Raw genomic sequence first — 17,227 nt, 5'->3', positions numbered from 1 at the left:
TATTATAATTAAAGAAATAAACCGTACTGTTTAATAAAGTTGTTTTATTTACCTTTGTGATGGTCGTTGATGCCTTGATGGAATGGAGTAACCTTTTTCATCAGCATTGAACACTTGATGAGGAACATAGCCTTCTTCTTTCACCATCTTGAGGAATGATCCTTGTAGGTGCTTTCTCTGCGATGATTTTACCTTATTCCTCATCAATTGTGTTCTGTTTAGCTGGGTTGATAGATTTTTGCATCAGGTGTTCAGATGGCTTGTGCGGATTATTTGCGAAGCCTGATTGATGGGAATTTTAACCTTGCAGTCTACACTCTGCCTTTGAATGATCAAAGTTGAAACGCGTCCAAATTTCACTGTTTCTTATCCATTGTGTCACTCTCTCTCTATTGTCTGCCTGTCTCTTTAATGTTTAAACAACCTCCCCTCACTGCTGCGTTCTTGACCAATCACGTGGCTTTAACCGAAGACTGAAGGCGGGGAATAGAGGACCAAAACAAGCCGGCTGCCATTTTCATGTTAGGAGAACGGGCTCGTTCGCGAACGACACATTACTCATTGTGGCAGCTCCGTGAGTATCCCGAAAAATAGTTTGTATGCCGAGGTAAAATTTTCAAAAATTTAACGTTCATAAACCGAAAAGTTCATAAGCTAAGGGGTTCGTAAACCGAGATATCACTGTACTTGGATGGCTCGGCCACTGGCGGAGATGAAGGCCTCCACGGTGGTGGTGTAATCGCCTCCTGCAAATTTCTCCTTCTCCGTTTTCCTGCCTTTCACCACCGGGATGGCCATTAGCTCCTCATACACTCTGGCGTACAGATCCAGGATTTGTAGCACCTACAACGCCAAATGGGAAAACATTCCAAGGAGATGATGTCAATTAATGAAACGATATCACCAAAATTTAAATGATCAATCAAGTGCAATAACCCATGTAAAATATCTCAAATGTTTTTAACAGCTTTTTTCTATGTACGGTACCATATTAGCGAGCACATGGTGCAATTTTGCAACTTTATTAAAAAGTGGGTTTGTCACGAATCGCGAATAATGGAATAATTTCTGAAAGAACATGTCAAGGCTGATTTATAATCCAAGCTTGGTTACCTCCTTGGCGGCCTCCTCTTTGGTAGCAAATGCGGTGTGGCCTTCCTGCCACAAGAACTCACGAGTCCTCAGGAAGGGCTGAGGGTGTTTGAACTCCCATCTCTGCAAGACGACAGAAGAGATTTACACAGCGGTTCACTACAATACATCGAGAGTACGTGTCTGACTGACCACGACGTTACACCACTGGTTGAGTTTGATTGGCAGATCTCTATGGGATTGGACCCATTTGGCATAGGCTGGATACATCACTGAGAATGAAAAGGCGTGTCATTTGGAGTTCTTATTTCATTGGTATTGATGAAAAGGTTTCTTCAGCCGTCATCTTTGAAGGTGTCAGACGTTTCGCTTCTTATTCAAGAAGCTTCGTCAGCGAACTAAAATCTTTTGCTGGTAGTTTTTTTTTCCCAGTATAAAATTTGTAGTGCGCCGTATGTTATTTGAAATGGTAAAGAAAATGTATAAAATACAGTGATACCTTGGCTTACGAACTTAATTGGTTCCCAGACAGAGTGTGTCAGGCAAAAAGTGTGTATCCCAAAAATTAATTTCCCATAGGAAACCATTAAAATGAGAATAATCAGTTCCCAGGTCCCCATAAAACATAATTTCCTACTTTCTAATTTTCTAAGCCTTAAAACTACACAAAATATACTTTATTTATGTATAATAAACTGTACGGTATAATAAAGTCGTTTTATTTACCTTTGTGATGGTCGTTGATGGCTTGATGGAATGGAATCCTCAGCATTAAACACATGATGAGGAACGTACCCTTCTTCTTTCACTATCTTGAGGAATGATCCCTTGTAGGTGCTTTCTCTGCGATAATTTTACCTAGTTCCTCATCAATTGCGTTCTGTTTAGCTGGGTTGATAGCTTTTTGCATCAAGTGTACAGATGGCGTGTGCGGGTTATTTGTGGAGCCTGATTGATGGGAATTTTAACCTTGCAGTCTACACTCTACCTTTGAACTATCAAAGTTGAAACGAGTCCAAATGTTACTGTCATCTATCCATTTTGTCACTCTCTCTCTGTCGTCTGCCTGTCTCATAAATGTTTAAACCACCTCCCCTCACTGCTGCGTTCTTGACCAATCACGTGGCGTTAACCGAAGACTGGGGGCGGGGAATAGAGGACCAAAAAAAAGTCATCTTTTCTATCACACTTAAAATTCTGGAAAGGTTTGACGTTGACGAAAAAGTGAGCTAAGAGGAGCTAAATGGCATGTAAAAAGAAAAATGTGCAATTTTAAAGACCTGTCTCGCTGGTTGGTCTGACAGCAATGGGTTCTGCCAGCTCTGTTTTTCCTGAGCGCGTTACCCAGGCAACCTGGAAAGCAAGGCGATTGATTGACATCTTGATAGAGATCCGACAGAATAAGAAGTCATCAACAGACACAGCAAGTTAAACTGTCATCTTCATCTAGGAGATCTGGCCTTGGACAGAATTTAGGACTTGGGAAACTCTTTATCACCGAAGCAATTTACGACTTGAAACTCCTTCACAGGAAGAGCTCATTAGCCAGGTTACACATTTATCAGTTCATGGAAGAGACAATGTTTTATTGCTTACAGCTGTTCGTGCTTAGAACTCAAAAGGTGTGGTATTCTCATCAAAAAAACTATGTTTTACTAATGTATCACTTTAATTTGCAAATACTCTCAATAAATAGTTTGGCAAAGGGCTACAGGATTTAGGCGTCTGTCTTGAATGGCTACGTCTCCCGCCGGCAGTAAAGACAATCTTTCTCAATCTATTGTCGTGTTAATTTACCTCCGGAGCAAAATCCGCAATGTGCGTCTTCTCCTTCTCCAGTGCCGCCTGCGAGACGAACATCGGGAAGTAGCAGTTCTCCACGCCTAGCTTCTTGATTTCACGGTCAAAGAATTCCTTGATGGCCTCCCAGATGGCAAAGGACCACGGGCGCAGCACATAGCAACCGCTCACGTCGTAGTATTCGATCATCTCCGCCTTGGTGATCACCTGCTCACCGGAAATGGACCGAATGCAGTGAGAAAGAGCAGAAGGTGTACTTCATGTTGTGGTCAGTTAACGTATCGGAATGTACCTGAGAGTACCAGTCCGCCAAGTTGTCCTCTTTTTTTGCTTCTAGTCCCAAACTTGAAAGAAAGAAGGTAGATTTCAATTAGAAGCGGTAGGAGAAAAAAAAAAAAAACACACAACAAAAATAAACTTAGACAAGCTAACTAGCACTTGCTAACGAGCTAGCTAGCGCTAACAAGCTAGCTAGTTTACTAGCTCGTTAGCGAGTGCTATTTAGCTCGTTGTCTATTTAGCTAGCTTGCGAGCGAGTTTAATGAATAAACAAACCAATCAATATATACATTTCCGGAATTTTTTTTTTCCCAAGGACAAGTTATGTTTATTTTTTGTGTTTTTTCTCACTAACGAGCTAGCTAGCTAGAGTGCGTTAGCTGGCTCGTTAGCGAGCGCTAGCTAGCTCATTAGCATGCGCCAGCTAGCTCGTTAGCATGCGCTAACTAGCTCGTTAGCGTGCACTACCTAGCTTGTTAGCAAGCACTAGTTAACTCGTTGTCTATTTTGCTAGCTTGCTATCTAAATATATATACAAATAAACAAATATATACATTTCCGGAAACATTTTTTTTCCCCCAAGTACAAATTAAGAGGATTTCCTCCAGGGATAGAAAAAAATAACACAAAAGCCCCACAAACAACCAACACTTTTTTTTCAGAGGACAAATTTAGAGGACTACTTTCCACGACGAGATCGTGCTTGTGAAAGTATGACCAAATTTAAATGAGACATATGTCCATGGTGTCTTTAGATCATTAAATAATATATTTGGGTGTTTTAACTATATAGTTGTATCATTTAGAATCATTTAACCAATTTATTGAATTATTCAATGGAAAAAAAAAACATTTTAAGTTGTTTTTTTTTCTCACTAACAAGCTAGCTAGCTAGCTAGCGTGCGTTCGCTAACGAGCTAGCTAGCGTGCGGCGGGAAGCTCGTTAACGAACGCTAGTTAACTTGTCTATTTATTTAAGTTACGTTTATTTTTTGTGTGTTTTTTCTCACTAACGAGCTAGCTAGCGTGCGATAGTCAGCTCATTAGCGAGCGCTAGCTAGCTCGTTAGCGTGCGCTAGCTAGCTCACTAGTGTGCACTAGCTAGCTTGTTAGCGAGCGTTAGTTAACCCGTCGTCTATTTAGCTAGCTTGCCATCTAAATAAACAAACAAACAAACAAACAAACAAATATTTACATTTCCGGAAACAAACATTTACAAATTAAGAGGATTTCCTTCAGGGAGGGAAAAAAAGAACACAAAACCCCCACAAAAAACAAAATTTAGAGGACTACTTTCGATGACACGAGATTGTGCCTGTGAAAGTATGACCACATTTAAATGAGACATATGTCCATGGTGTCTTTAGATGATTAAATATTACATTTTGAGGGTGTTTTAACGATACAATTTTCTTATTTAGAATCTTTTAACCAATGTATCGAATTATTCAATGAAAAAAAAAACCTTTTAAGTTTTTTTTTTCTCAATAGCGAGCTAGCTAGCTAGCGTGCGCTAGCTAGTTCGTTAGCAAGCGCTAGCTAGCTCGTTAGCGAGCGCTAGTTAGCGTGTTGTCTATTTAGCTATCTTGCGATCTAAATAAATAAACACATAGTGTCCTCAGATCATTAAATATTACATTTTAAAGGTGTTTTAATCATACAATGTAATTATTTCGAGTATTTTACCCAATTATTCAATGAAAAAAAACATACTAATTTAAAAATATGAAAAGAGAGTTGGTACAAAAAAAACATTATGTGGTCAGGATTTTAGGACCTCCGTCTGTCCCCTCCACAAGGTCAAAGCTCTCACCGCGTTTGCTTCTTAGGTCCTTGACCATCTCCGGCGCCGCCAGTTCCTCCGGCTGGATCTTTCCCCTGACTTGCTTTGTCTCCTTTCCCCTTTTTGCCTCCTCCAGCAGCACCACCAGCACCGGCTCCACCACCTCCACCTCCTTGCTTCTCGGATTTGTTCTCCCTCTCCTTCCGGTTCTTGTCCTCATCACCAGCGGCAGTGACCGCTTTGTATTCCTGCCCTGTGAGTGTCTTGTATTTGTTCTTCAGGTCCAATAATGTCTTGACGGCTTCGTCCACTTGATCCTGAAAGGGAAAACCTCTGTGATGTGATGAAGATCAACAATTCTGGTGGATTAATTCTTAAAAAAAATCGTTGACAGTGATACCTTGGCTTACGAACTTAATTGGTTCCCAGACAGTGTGTAAAGGCCAAAGTGTGTATGCCAAAAATTAATTTCCTATAGGAAACCATTAAAATGAGAATAATCGTTCCTAGGACCCCATAAAACATAATTTTCTACTTTCTAATTTTCTAAGCCTTAAAACTACACAAAATATACCTTATTACATTACGTGCTATGGTATTATAATTAAAGAAAATAAACTCTACGGTATAATAAAGTCGGTTGATTTACCTTTGTGATGGTCGTTGATGGCTTTATAGAATGGAGTGGCCAGTTTCATGAGCATTAAACACTTGATGAGGAACGTAGCCTTCTTCTTTTACCATCTTGAGGGATGATCCCATGTAGGAGCGTTCTCTGCGATAATTTTACCTTGTTCCTCATCAATTGAAGTGTCCTTGAGAATTTTGAAAGGTGCTTATAAATGAAATGTATTATTATTATTAATTGTGTTCTGTTTGGTTGCTGGGTTGATAGCTTTTTGCATCAAGTGTACAGATGGCTTGTGCGGGTTATTTGTGGAGCCTGATTGATGGGAATTTTAACCTTGCAGTCTACACTCTGCCTTTGAACTATAAAAGTTGAAACGAGTCCAAATTTCAGTTTTCTATCCCTTTTGTCACTCTCTCTCTGTCGTCTGCCTGTCTCTTGAATGTTTAAACCACCTCCCCTCACTGCTGCGTTCTTGACCAATCACGTGGCTTTAATCGAAGACTGGGGGCGGGGAATAGAGGACAAAAAAGTTGGCTGCCATTTTCTTGTTAGAACGGGCTCGTTCGCAAATGACACATCCCTCATTGTGGCGCTCCGTGTGTATCCCGAAAAATAGTTCGTATGCCAAGGTAAAATTTCTATACATTTAACGTTCGTAAACCGAAATGTTCGTAAGCCAAGGGGTTCGTAAACCGAGCTATCACTGTATTTGATTTTGTGGTCTGTGATAGCATTTCCTGCAGGTACACTATCTTATTTTCATACACCCTGAGCTCACCTTGGGGGCTTTTTGGGCCTTCAGTGTCCTGACCAATTCTCCCTGCTTAGCCACCTTCTCAAAAAGGCCAGCGGAGGACGTAACGTCGCTCTGTACTGAAGTTGGAGCTTTCTGAGTCGGCGCCGCCCCGGGTTTGTAGTCCTCACCGGTGGCCTGCTTGTACTCTGCCTTCAGGGCCAGCAGCTGCTTGACCGCAGCGTCCACTTGGTCCTAAATGAGAAAATATCAGATCGAGGGACCGATGAGTGCTTCCATTAAGTCTTTGCTTTACAAATCTTGACTTTGCTCGAAACGCAAAAATGTCAACTTTAAAGGACAACCGACACCTCCGGACAAGTTGTGTCCAAATTTTGTAAAATGGCTTCAAATGACTTCTACTGAGCGTATTTTACAAAGATTCCACCGCATATAGCTGTATTTAACGTTTTAAGACTTGCGCTCTGAATATGCATGAAGTCTTGAATTTTGTGGGCGCTACATTGGAGTCCAGACGGCTCAAAATGATACGGAAGGACTTCTTTAATCGATTGCGAACATTTATGCTTTTCTCTTCAGAACTATTTGAATCATATTCATAACTGGATGAGTAACAAGAAAGCATCTTCACCGAATCCGAAGTCTCTGAAGCCATTGTTTTGATTCTGGAGCAAGGCAGTTTGTGAAGGAGTATTCTGGCGTGATGTCACGAACAAGGCGGCGGGACTTTCTGGATCTCACCAGTTCCAAGCTCATTTTGTGGCAGTTTTGGGACACTAAGTCATTTTTATTGGTGTTTTGCATTTGGCTAAAAATATCAGCCTGCGTGTTTTGGGTATTTTAGATGCTATAAAATGTTTTTCTGATGTCAGTTACGAAACAAAAAAAAAATGGTGTCGCTTGTCCTTTAAAGCTTGTTTGAAACAAGAACCCTTAAATTCTAACGTAGCATTGAACCCTTATTTTGAGACCAAAACTGATACAGTAAAGTCTCGTTATATCGATATTCAAGGGAGTCCAAAAAAATATCGATATAACCGGGACTATCGATATATCCGACCCTGTTTGCATGTAATTTTCTCCGTGCGTGCATAGAAATAGTATCGATATAACCGGGACTATCGATATATCCGATATCGATATAACGAGACTTTACTGTATTTGGAAGCTTAATTTTATTTTGAAAATTTACACTCACCCGGCTTGAAAGACTACTTTGAAACCAAAACCCTCGTTCGAAACTATAAAACAAAACATAGTTTTTTTTTCCACTCAATTTAACTAATCAGGTGTGTACCTTGGGTGCTTTTTGCGACTTGAGTTTCCGCACAAGCTCTCCCTGCTGTGCGACGCGTGCGTACAAGACGGATGAAGCAGAAGAAGAGGAAGAAGAAGAGGAGGAGGAGGAAGAGGAGCGGGAGGAGGAAGAAGCGGTCACAGCCGATGAAGCAGTCGCCAGGATCATCCCCAGTTTGTAATCCTGACCCGTCAACTTTTTAAACTCCGCCTTGCGCGTCAGAAGCTGCTTGACCGCCACGTCGATCTGGTCCTGGTACCATCAATACATTAGCTTGTGACAATACAACTACAGTGATGCCTTGGCTTACGAACTTAATTGGTTCCCAGAGTGTGTAAGGCGAAAAGTGTGTATCCCAAAAATTAATTTCCTATAGGAGACCCTTAAAAAGAGAATAATCCGTTCCCAGGTCCCCATAAAACATAATTTTCTACCATCTAATTTTCTAAGCCTTAAAACTACACAAAATATACCTTATTTATTATTTATTATTATGCTGATGTCCCCATTGTGGGATGAATAAAGGTTTTCTGATGTTATGTATAACAACAAAAAAAAGTCGTCTGCCATTTTCTTTTTGGAGAACGGCCTCACTCTCTCTGTGTGTAACCCCCCCCCACCCCCTCACTGCTGCGTTCTTGATCAATCACGTGGCTTGAACCGAAGACTGGGGGCGGGGAATAGAGGACAAAAACAGTCTGCGACCAATTTCTTGTTAGGAGAACAGGCTCGTTCACCAACGACACATCACTCATTGTGGCGCTCCGTGTGTATCGCGAAAAATAGTTTGCATGCCAAGGTAAAATTTTCATAAATATAACGTTCGTAAACCAAAAAGTTGGTAAGCCAAGGGGTTCGTAAACCGTGCTATCACTGTCAATGAAAAGGCCACGTTAGTGATGACCCCGAGACGATGGATAGCGAGATGAAATCAAAGACGAAAGATGAGACAAGTGACAGTGAAGAAAAAGAAAAACCCTATCAAGTATTGAAATGAGAGCAATTTGGAAAACTCAACCAAATTTGTCAGAGGTTTCGCGATTAAAAACACTGTGGCTGGTTGGTTACCTTTGGTGCCTGCTCTGCCTTTAGTTTCCGGACAAGCTCGCCTTGCTGAGATACACGCGTATACGGGCAGAGGGCGGAATCTCCCGACGAAGAAACCGGAGCTGGGATGGAGGCGGTAGGGGGTGACATACCCGGTTTGTAATCCATTCCAGTCTGCTCCTTAAATTGAGCCTAAAAACAACAAAAACAAAAACAAAAAAAGGTTAAAACTTGTCAATATATTTTATGATTTAGGGCAGAGCCATCGAGGGCAATAAAAAATAAAAATAAACATATAGATAAACTCATAAATAGATATATAAATAAATAACCCCAATAAATAAAACAAAATAATTTCTAAATATAAACACAAAGAAATGGATAAATAGATACAGAAAAATAAATAAATGAATAAACACTACATAAACATAACTAAATAAATATACAAACACATGAATAAATACATGGATATATACATATAGAGACAGGGAGACAGATAGAGAGAAACAGATAGACCAATAAAGAGCTAGCTAGCTATAGAGCTAGCTACAGAGCTAGCGAGCTCGACAGAGGGAAATAGATAGACCAATAAAGAGCTAGCTACAGGGTTAGCTAGCTACACAGACAGACAGACAGACAGACAGACAGACAGACAGACAGACAGACAGACAGACAGACAGACAGACAGATAGATAGATAGATAGATAGATAGATAGATAGATAGATAGATAGATAGATAGATAGATAGATAGATAGATAGATAGATAGATAGATAGATTCAATCAAACAATCAAGATTCTTGGGTGCTCTTTTCGGCCACATTCACAACCGCATGTTTTTTTGTTGACAAAAGTTTGTTATTCTAGGGCGCGTTTCCCGAGGCATTCTGTGATGAAAAGGTCACCTTCAGGCTAAGAAGCTGCTTCACCGCCTTGTCCACTTCTTCTTTGGGTGCTTTGGCCGTCTTCAGTTGGCGGACAGCTTCACCCTGAGCGACAATGCTCGAGAAAAGATCACTAACTGTGCCAGAGTGGGTGACTGCGGGGGCGGCGCCTGCGGGGGTGGTGGCTTCTGACGCTTTGGTAGAACAACGCTAATAAGAAAATTCAGGCCAGAGTATTTGGTATACCGGCAAGGTGGAAATAGGAAAAACTCCAGCTAAACGGATGCTCACGGTGTTTGGGGTTGCCTGGCTTTTGGTCTTGTCCTTTTCTTTAGACCCAGCAGTCGGCATCTCCTTGACATGTCCGTCGGGAATGTAGATGAGGACACATGGACTCTCCTTGCAGCTGTTAGGACTGTAGAGAAAAGTCACGACAGTGGGACCTCGGTTTACGAACACCTTGCGTTACGAACTTTTCGGTTTACGAACGTTAAATTTATGAAAATTAAACCTTGGCATACACACTACTTTTCGGGATACACACGGAGCGCTGCCCCACCACGGCTGGCGGAGTAATTTTCGGTGGAAGAACACCAAACCACACGACCGAACAGCACCACAGCCGGCCTACCTTTCCACACCCTCTTTCTCTGACTGCACACGTCGTTCGTCTTCAAGGATTTATCACGGATACTTTTGCTGTTATGGGCCCGAAAAAGACCCCACCATAGGCTCGTGTTCAGCCGAAGAAGACACAAAAAAAAATTGCAGTCGAGGAGATCATTGAGAAACACGAACGAGGTGTGCGTCTGTCTGACTTAACGGCCCAGTAGCAATATGCTAAGTGCACCATTACTACCATCCTTCGCAACAAAGAAGCTATTAAAAGGTGGGTGCGTGTGTCGCTAAAGGTGTTTCCGTACTGTCAAAGCAACGGTCTCGGGCAATAGAAGAGGTTGAAAAACTTCTGTTAATTTGGATTAATGAAAAGCAACTAGCCGGCGACAGCGTGAATAAAGCAATTGTATCCGAGAAAGCACGGCTAATTCAATCTGATATCATCATGAGGCAACCTGGAAGTTCGCCGTTTATTGATACAAGGGATCATTCCTCGAAATGGTGAAAAAAAGGCTATGTTCCTCAGCAAGTATTTAATGCAGATGAGAATGGCCTTTTTGGGAAAAAGATGCCTAACCGGACTTTCATAACACAGGAAGAGAAGTCTAAACCCCATTCCATCAAGCCATCAACGACCATCACAAAGGTAAATAAAACAACTTGTTTATACAATGCAGTGTATTTCTTTCATTACAATACAATATCACATGTTTTATACATAGAATAAGGTATATTGTTTGTAGTTTTAAGGCTTATTTAGTTGAAAATTATATTTTATGGAGACCTGGGAACGGATTCTTCTCATTTTAATGGTTTCCTATGGGAAATTAATTTTTGCGATACACACTTTTCTCCTTACTTACACACTCTGTCTGCGAACCAATTAAGTGCGTAAGCCAACGTCCCACCGTAGGGGCCAAAACTACCAGCAAAAAAAAATGAAATATTTCGCTGACAAAGCCTCTTGGATAAGAAGCGAAACATCCGACACCTTCAAATTTGTACAGATGACGGCTGAAGAAACCTTCTCATCGATAACAGTGAGGGAGTTAAAAATCATCTTCGTATTCCTCCTTACCTGACTGCCTCGTAAGGCTGGTCGCAGATGTAGAATCCTCGCCTCTGGAGTTGAATGATGTCGCCTTTCTTCAGAGACTTCAGACAGGGGTCGCCTAGCATTTTTTCCTCGATCTTAAAGAGATCCGCACAATCACGTCAATAATAACATCAAACTAAGGAGTCCACCTGAATAATTCTAACCTTGCTGTCTTTGTTTATGTAATCCTTGAAATTGTCGTCCTTGGTGATGACCGCTTTGGTGATGAGGGGCTGGTAGTTGACGCAGATGGTGGGTAAAGGAGGGCTTGCGGCGCTCTCCGTTAACCACGTGATCTTAGTCGTCTTCTTGTAGTCTCGGTTGTCCAGGTCTAGTCGCGCCTCCATGGACTGGATCTTACCATCAGCCGCTCTGAGTCAAAAATAGAGAGTCACTCCAGTGAAAATTTGGCGCGTAATTGATTTGACATCGAGGAAACGTACACGATCCAGTATGTGATGACTAATTAAAGTGAATCTGTGTAAGCTTTCAGTCGTGTGGGAGTGGTCCAGAGATGAGAACGTTTCTTCAGCCGTCATCTGTACTTCTTTGAAGGTGTCGGACGTTTCGCTCCTCATCTGAGAAGCTTCGTCAGCGAACTCAAATTTGCCGGTATCTCTGGCCCTATATATACCCGAGGTGGCGATGCCAGACTTCTGCTATGATAAGACCCTGCTCTAAGGTTGGGGGAGCAGAGGACTATTCCCTGAGGCTACACTGATTACTTATTTTGTCCTGACTGATTATGATCTATGACTGGCCCTGATTGCCCCATCAAAATGAGAATCAGAAAACCTTTATTCGTCCAATAATGGGGAAATTTGCAGTCCACAGCACTTCAAAGAAGTACAGATGACGGTTGAAGAAACCTTTTCATTGACTAATTAAAGTGCGTACTTGTTGATCTTAGTGATGATGAGGTTGCCCCAGTTGATGAAGGTGACCACCTCACCCTCCGTGAACGTCTCGGCATCTGCTCCTTCGACCAACACCCGGGGTCCGTACCACACCTGCTTCATGCCCACCTCGGCATTCTATGAGAAACGATGAGACAGACTCAGTCACAATTAAGAATATTAATTGCCTTTCATTCCGTTCCAACCTAACGGTTGTAAGTCAAAATGGTCCTAAGTCGAAATCCATTCAAAATGTAGAATCGAGACTCGGAGGCTAAATGACACGCTAACCCCCCACCTTAAAATGTTAAAAACAGATTCTGGATGTTGTGGTCGTAAGTACGGGTGGTTGTAAGTCAAGCTGGTCGTAAGTCGGATGTTACCCATAGAAGCAGCGTAATCGAGTAATTGGGATTCATTGAATCAACTACTCACGTCAAATCAAGTAAGTCGAAATGGTCGTAAGTCGAAATCAATTCAAAATGTAGAATTGAGACTCGGAGGCTAAATGACACGCTAACCCCCCACCTTAAAATGTTAAAAACAGATTCTGGATGTTGTGGTCGTAAGTACGGGTGGTTTTAAGTCAAGCTGGTCCTAAGTCGGATGTTACCCGTAGAAGCAGCGAGTAATTGGGATTCATTGAATCAACTACTCACGTCAAATCAAGTAAGTCGAAATGGTCCTAAGTCGAAATCAATTCAAAATGTAGAATTGAGACTCGGAGGCTAAATGACTCGCAAACTCCCCCTCTTAAAATGTTAAAAATAGGTTCTGGAGGTCGTGGTCGTAAGTTGAACTGGTCGTAAGTCGGATGTTACGCATAGAAGCAGCGAGTAATTGGGATTCATTGAATCAACGACTCACGTCAAATCAAGTAAGTCGAAATGGTCGTAAGTCGAAATCCATTCAAAATGTTGAATAGAGACTCGGAGGCTAAATGTGGTCGCGGTCGTAAGTACGAGTGGTTGTAAGTCAAACTGGTCGTAAGTCAGAAGTTACCTGTATAGCTATCTGGCTATCTAGCTGACTAGCGAGTTATCTTTTAGCTATATATAGCTATCTGTCTGTCTAGCTGGCTATCTATCTTTATATCTAATTGAGTTACTTCCGGGTTAAGTGAACAACTACACACCTTTGGATGTTTGGCCACTTCTTTCACTTCCTCCGCGGCTCCTGGGACCGAAACGGGAACCACGTACGAGCTAGAGAGAGCCGTGTATCTGGGCGCCACTGGATCAATCACCTGATGTATGCACACAATGATCAAAGGGTTGAATATAATGTAATAAAATAAATAATTATCATAAAATATCTTTAAAGAGAGACATTAGGGGAGGAGAACAAACGTTATGAGTGAATCAGAGCACCATGCGGGTAAAAATAATAATAATAATAATAATTATCGTATTTTCTGGAATATAAGGCGCACCTTCAACAAATGACATATTTAATTTAATTAATAATAATAATACATTTCATTGATAAGCACCTTTCAAAACTCTCAGGGTCACTTTACAGTCAGAAGTTTTTCTGTGAGTGAGCAGCGGCAATCACACGCGTCAGCGTTCACTCAACCCAAAACAAAGTAACTCAAATAGATAGAAAGCTAGCTAGCTTAGATAGCTAACCAGCCAGATATAGATAGCTATATTATATTATCTAGCTATTATCTATTAGCTAGCTATTAGCTGGCTATTGGCTGTTCGCTATTGGCTAGCTGTAAGCTATATAAGCTTGGCCAAAACAAACATGCGGATCAAACCTCTAAAGATGGAAGGCACTGATTTGCTGAGGCGACCCCTTGTAGGGAAAAGCCGAAAGGAAAAGAAGCTATTGGCAAGCTGTTAGCTATTAGCTAGCCAGCTAGATAGTTTTATTTTATTATCTAGCTATTAGCTATTAGTTAGCTATTAGCTAGTGATTAGGTGTTAGCTGGCTATTGGCTGTTAGCTATTGGCTAGCTATTAGCTGTTCGCTATTGGCTAGCTGTAAGCTATATAAGCTTGGCCAAAACAAACATGCGGATCAAACCTCTAAAGATGGAAGGCACTGATTTGCTGAGGCGACCCCTTGTAGGGAAAAGCCGAAAGGAAAAGAAGCTATTGGCAAGCTGTTAGCTATTAGCTAGCCAGCTAGATAGTTTTATTTTATTATCTAGCTATTAGCTATTAGTTAGCTATTAGCTAGTGATTAGGTGTTAGCTGGCTATTGGCTGTTAGCTATTGGCTAGCTATTAGCTATTAGCTACCTAGTAGCTATTAGCTATCTGTTAGCTATTAGCTATCTGTTAGCTATTAGCTACCTAGTAGCTATTAGCTAGCTAGATAGCCACCCAGCCAGCTAGATAGCAAATAGATAGCACATTTATTGTGACTTCGCGTGTGAATTGTGCGGCTTATAGACAGTTGTGGTTTATATGTGTACAAAATGGGTTTTCCTTTAAAAACATACTGGGTGAGGGTTATAAGGTGCGCACTTTAGTCCGGAAATTACGGTAATTAACTAATTAATTGAAAATCAAAATTGCTGCCTGTTCAGTCCACAATCCAGTTTAGCAACCTAATATTTTCCCAAGCGCTTTAAATAGCATGAAGTCGCCTTATTGCCTGTGAACGGCGGCTAAGCTGAAAAAAATTAATCAATAAAATGGCGGAGGGGAGGTTTGTTGGGTGAGGGACGGAGTGTCAGAGAGGAGTACCTTCACGCAGCTAACGGGCAGCTTGGAAACACACAAGAGCGAGGAGATGCCGTCACGTGTGCACACACACACACACAATTACAGTTGGAAAAAAGCTAGCGGCAACTCGAAAGTTGAAAAAAAAAATGTGTCGGGTTTTAACCATCGTCGTCCAGAACAACGATGGAAAACTTTCATGCGCAATGGCCGGATTTGATTTTTTTTTTCAGACAGACAGCTCAATTCAATTCATAGTTTAAAGGACAACCGACACCATTTTTTTGTTTCCTAACTGACATCAGAAAAACTTTTTATAGCATCTAAAATAGCCAAAACACACAGGCTGATATTTTTAGTCAAATGCAAAACACCAATAAAAATGAGTTAAATAAAGTGTCCCAAAACTACTTCAAAATGACCTCGGAGATGCCGAGTTTAAGAAAGTCCCGCCCCCTTGTTCGTGACATCACGCCAGGACGTCTTGCCTTGCTCCAGAATCAAAACAATGGCTTCAGATTTGGGGAAGATGCGTTCTTGTTTGTTACTCATCTAGTTATGAATATGTTTCAAATAGTTCTGAAGAGGAAAGCATACATGTTTGCAATCGATTAAACGACAACTGACGTCTCTGGACAAGTTGTGTCCATAATTTGTAAAATGAATATACAGTAAAGTCTCGTTATATCGATATTCAAGGGAGCCCGAAAAAATATCGATATAACCGGGACTATCGATATATCCGACCCTCTTTGCATGTAATTTTCTCCGTGCGTGCATAGAAATAGTATCGATATAACCGGGACTATCGATATATCCGATATCGATATAACGAGACTTTACTGTATGTATAAATAAATGTAAAATTTCAAATGACTTCTACTGAGTGTATTTTACAAAGATTCCACCACATATAGCTATATTTTACGTTTTAAGACTCGCGCTGAATATTCTGGAAGTCTTGTTCTCGAGTTGGTGACGAGTATGTACGTGACGACACTAAAGGAACGCCCCTGACCGAAAAAAAGGACACATTGTAGCAGTCCTCCCATCACGTCAATGCATTTTGCTGTACTTTGGTCTGAAAACGTCATGTAGGACCAAAAAGAAGCAGAAGAGGGCGACCAAGCTCCATATAAGGAATTTATCAGCCTGTGGAAACGCAATACACTGTCATGCCTACAAGAGGTCGCCATTTTCTGCCTCTTGTTTGGTGAGACATTTCCCCCATAATGTTGCCTCAAAATGACACGGAATAAATTCTTTAATCGATTGCTAACATGCATGCTTTCCTCTTCAGAACTATTTGAATCATATTCATAACTGGATGTGTAACAAGAAAGCATCTTCTCCGAATCTGAAGCCAATGTTTTGATTCTGCAGTAATGCAAGACGTCTTGGCGTGACGTCACGAACTGGAGGCGGGACTTTCTGAAAATGCGCAAATTCGCAGCTCAATTTTTTTTCAGATTTGGGACACTTTAAGTCATTTTTATTGGTGTTTTGCATTTGACTAAAAATAACAGCCTGCGTGTTTTGGGTATTTTAGATGCTATAAAACGTTTTTCTGATGTCAGTTAAGAAACAAAAAAGTGACTTCGGTTGTCTTTTAAGCTTGTACTTTAATATTCTGGATTTACGTGTGAAGCAGCCAGCCAAGAAAACAAAAATGGTAGCACACAAAATGTGGGGGGGGGGGGGGGGGGCTGGGGGCTGGGGGGGGGGGGGGGGGGGGGTGTAAATGTAGGACACGAGAGGGTACGCCTTGTTGGATCCTCGTGTAATTGAGTGAAAATGTTGATGGTGGGAATGGGGTGGGGGGGGGGGTATTCACGAAGGGTTTGAAGCCATAACAAGCTGTGTAACTTTCGGCATCTAGTTTGGCAACTTGAAATAAAAGCGCTATGTGCCATTTACGATTTCTTTTTGTATCTCATTCTTTGTGTAATGGTGCAAGATCAGAAAAGGAAGTCGTACTTTTTTATTAAAGGCCCAGATCTTGTCCCACTCCATGTTCACCACTGACCTGGATCCACCCTGCAAATGGAAAGACATTTTTAGCGTCCACTTCATAATACATCATAATTCAAAATAAATAAATAAATAAATAAATAAATATCAAAAACCACAAAAATAAATAAAATAAAAATATTAATAATAATAATAATAATAATAAGTAACAATAAATAATAAAATAATAATAATTAAAAAAATAAAAGATAAAAAAATAAAAAATGAAAAATTAAATGATGAATGATCAATAATGAATAAGACTATGAATATAAATAATAGATAACACCTAATACCTAATACATAAAAATACAAAGCAAAAAAAATGAAAAATAAATAAATAAATAAGTCAAAAAAAAAATAG

The 17,227-nt window shown here is 40.8% G+C and overlaps 1 protein-coding gene across 3 annotated transcripts in view; it reads right to left on the bottom strand.

Moving 5' to 3' along the window:
- Positions 1 to 17,227, bottom strand: part of eprs1 (glutamyl-prolyl-tRNA synthetase 1) — a 34,944-nt gene that overhangs the window by 8,189 nt on the left and 9,528 nt on the right. Inside the window, exons 12-29 of one of the 3 annotated variants that reach the window (XM_088991503.1) lie at positions 16,831 to 16,890; positions 14,878 to 14,898; positions 13,312 to 13,422; positions 12,178 to 12,314; positions 11,445 to 11,652; positions 11,263 to 11,375; positions 9,858 to 9,981; positions 9,588 to 9,776; positions 8,705 to 8,875; positions 7,637 to 7,888; positions 6,364 to 6,573; positions 4,985 to 5,271; positions 3,185 to 3,236; positions 2,890 to 3,099; positions 2,373 to 2,445; positions 1,285 to 1,364; positions 1,114 to 1,215; positions 688 to 843 (exon numbers count right to left, since the gene is read on the bottom strand). In XM_088991503.1, the coding sequence (XP_088847629.1) occupies positions 688 to 843; positions 1,114 to 1,215; positions 1,285 to 1,364; positions 2,373 to 2,445; positions 2,890 to 3,099; positions 3,185 to 3,236; positions 4,985 to 5,271; positions 6,364 to 6,573; positions 7,637 to 7,888; positions 8,705 to 8,875; positions 9,588 to 9,776; positions 9,858 to 9,981; positions 11,263 to 11,375; positions 11,445 to 11,652; positions 12,178 to 12,314; positions 13,312 to 13,422; positions 14,878 to 14,898; positions 16,831 to 16,890 (2,556 nt within the window). The remainder of the gene's footprint in view (positions 1 to 687; positions 844 to 1,113; positions 1,216 to 1,284; positions 1,365 to 2,372; positions 2,446 to 2,889; positions 3,100 to 3,184; positions 3,237 to 4,984; positions 5,272 to 6,363; positions 6,574 to 7,636; positions 7,889 to 8,704; positions 8,876 to 9,587; positions 9,777 to 9,857; positions 9,982 to 11,262; positions 11,376 to 11,444; positions 11,653 to 12,177; positions 12,315 to 13,311; positions 13,423 to 14,877; positions 14,899 to 16,830; positions 16,891 to 17,227) is intronic. The other 2 variants (XM_088991504.1, XM_088991502.1) reach the window with 2 other exon arrangements.

This window comes from Hippocampus bargibanti, linkage group LG03, assembly GCF_051943395.1.
Source record: "Hippocampus bargibanti isolate YZ-2025 linkage group LG03, ASM5194339v1, whole genome shotgun sequence".
In the NCBI taxonomy this organism is placed as follows: domain Eukaryota; kingdom Metazoa; phylum Chordata; class Actinopteri; order Syngnathiformes; family Syngnathidae; genus Hippocampus; species Hippocampus bargibanti.
This window is presented reverse-complemented; position numbering and strand designations above follow the sequence as displayed.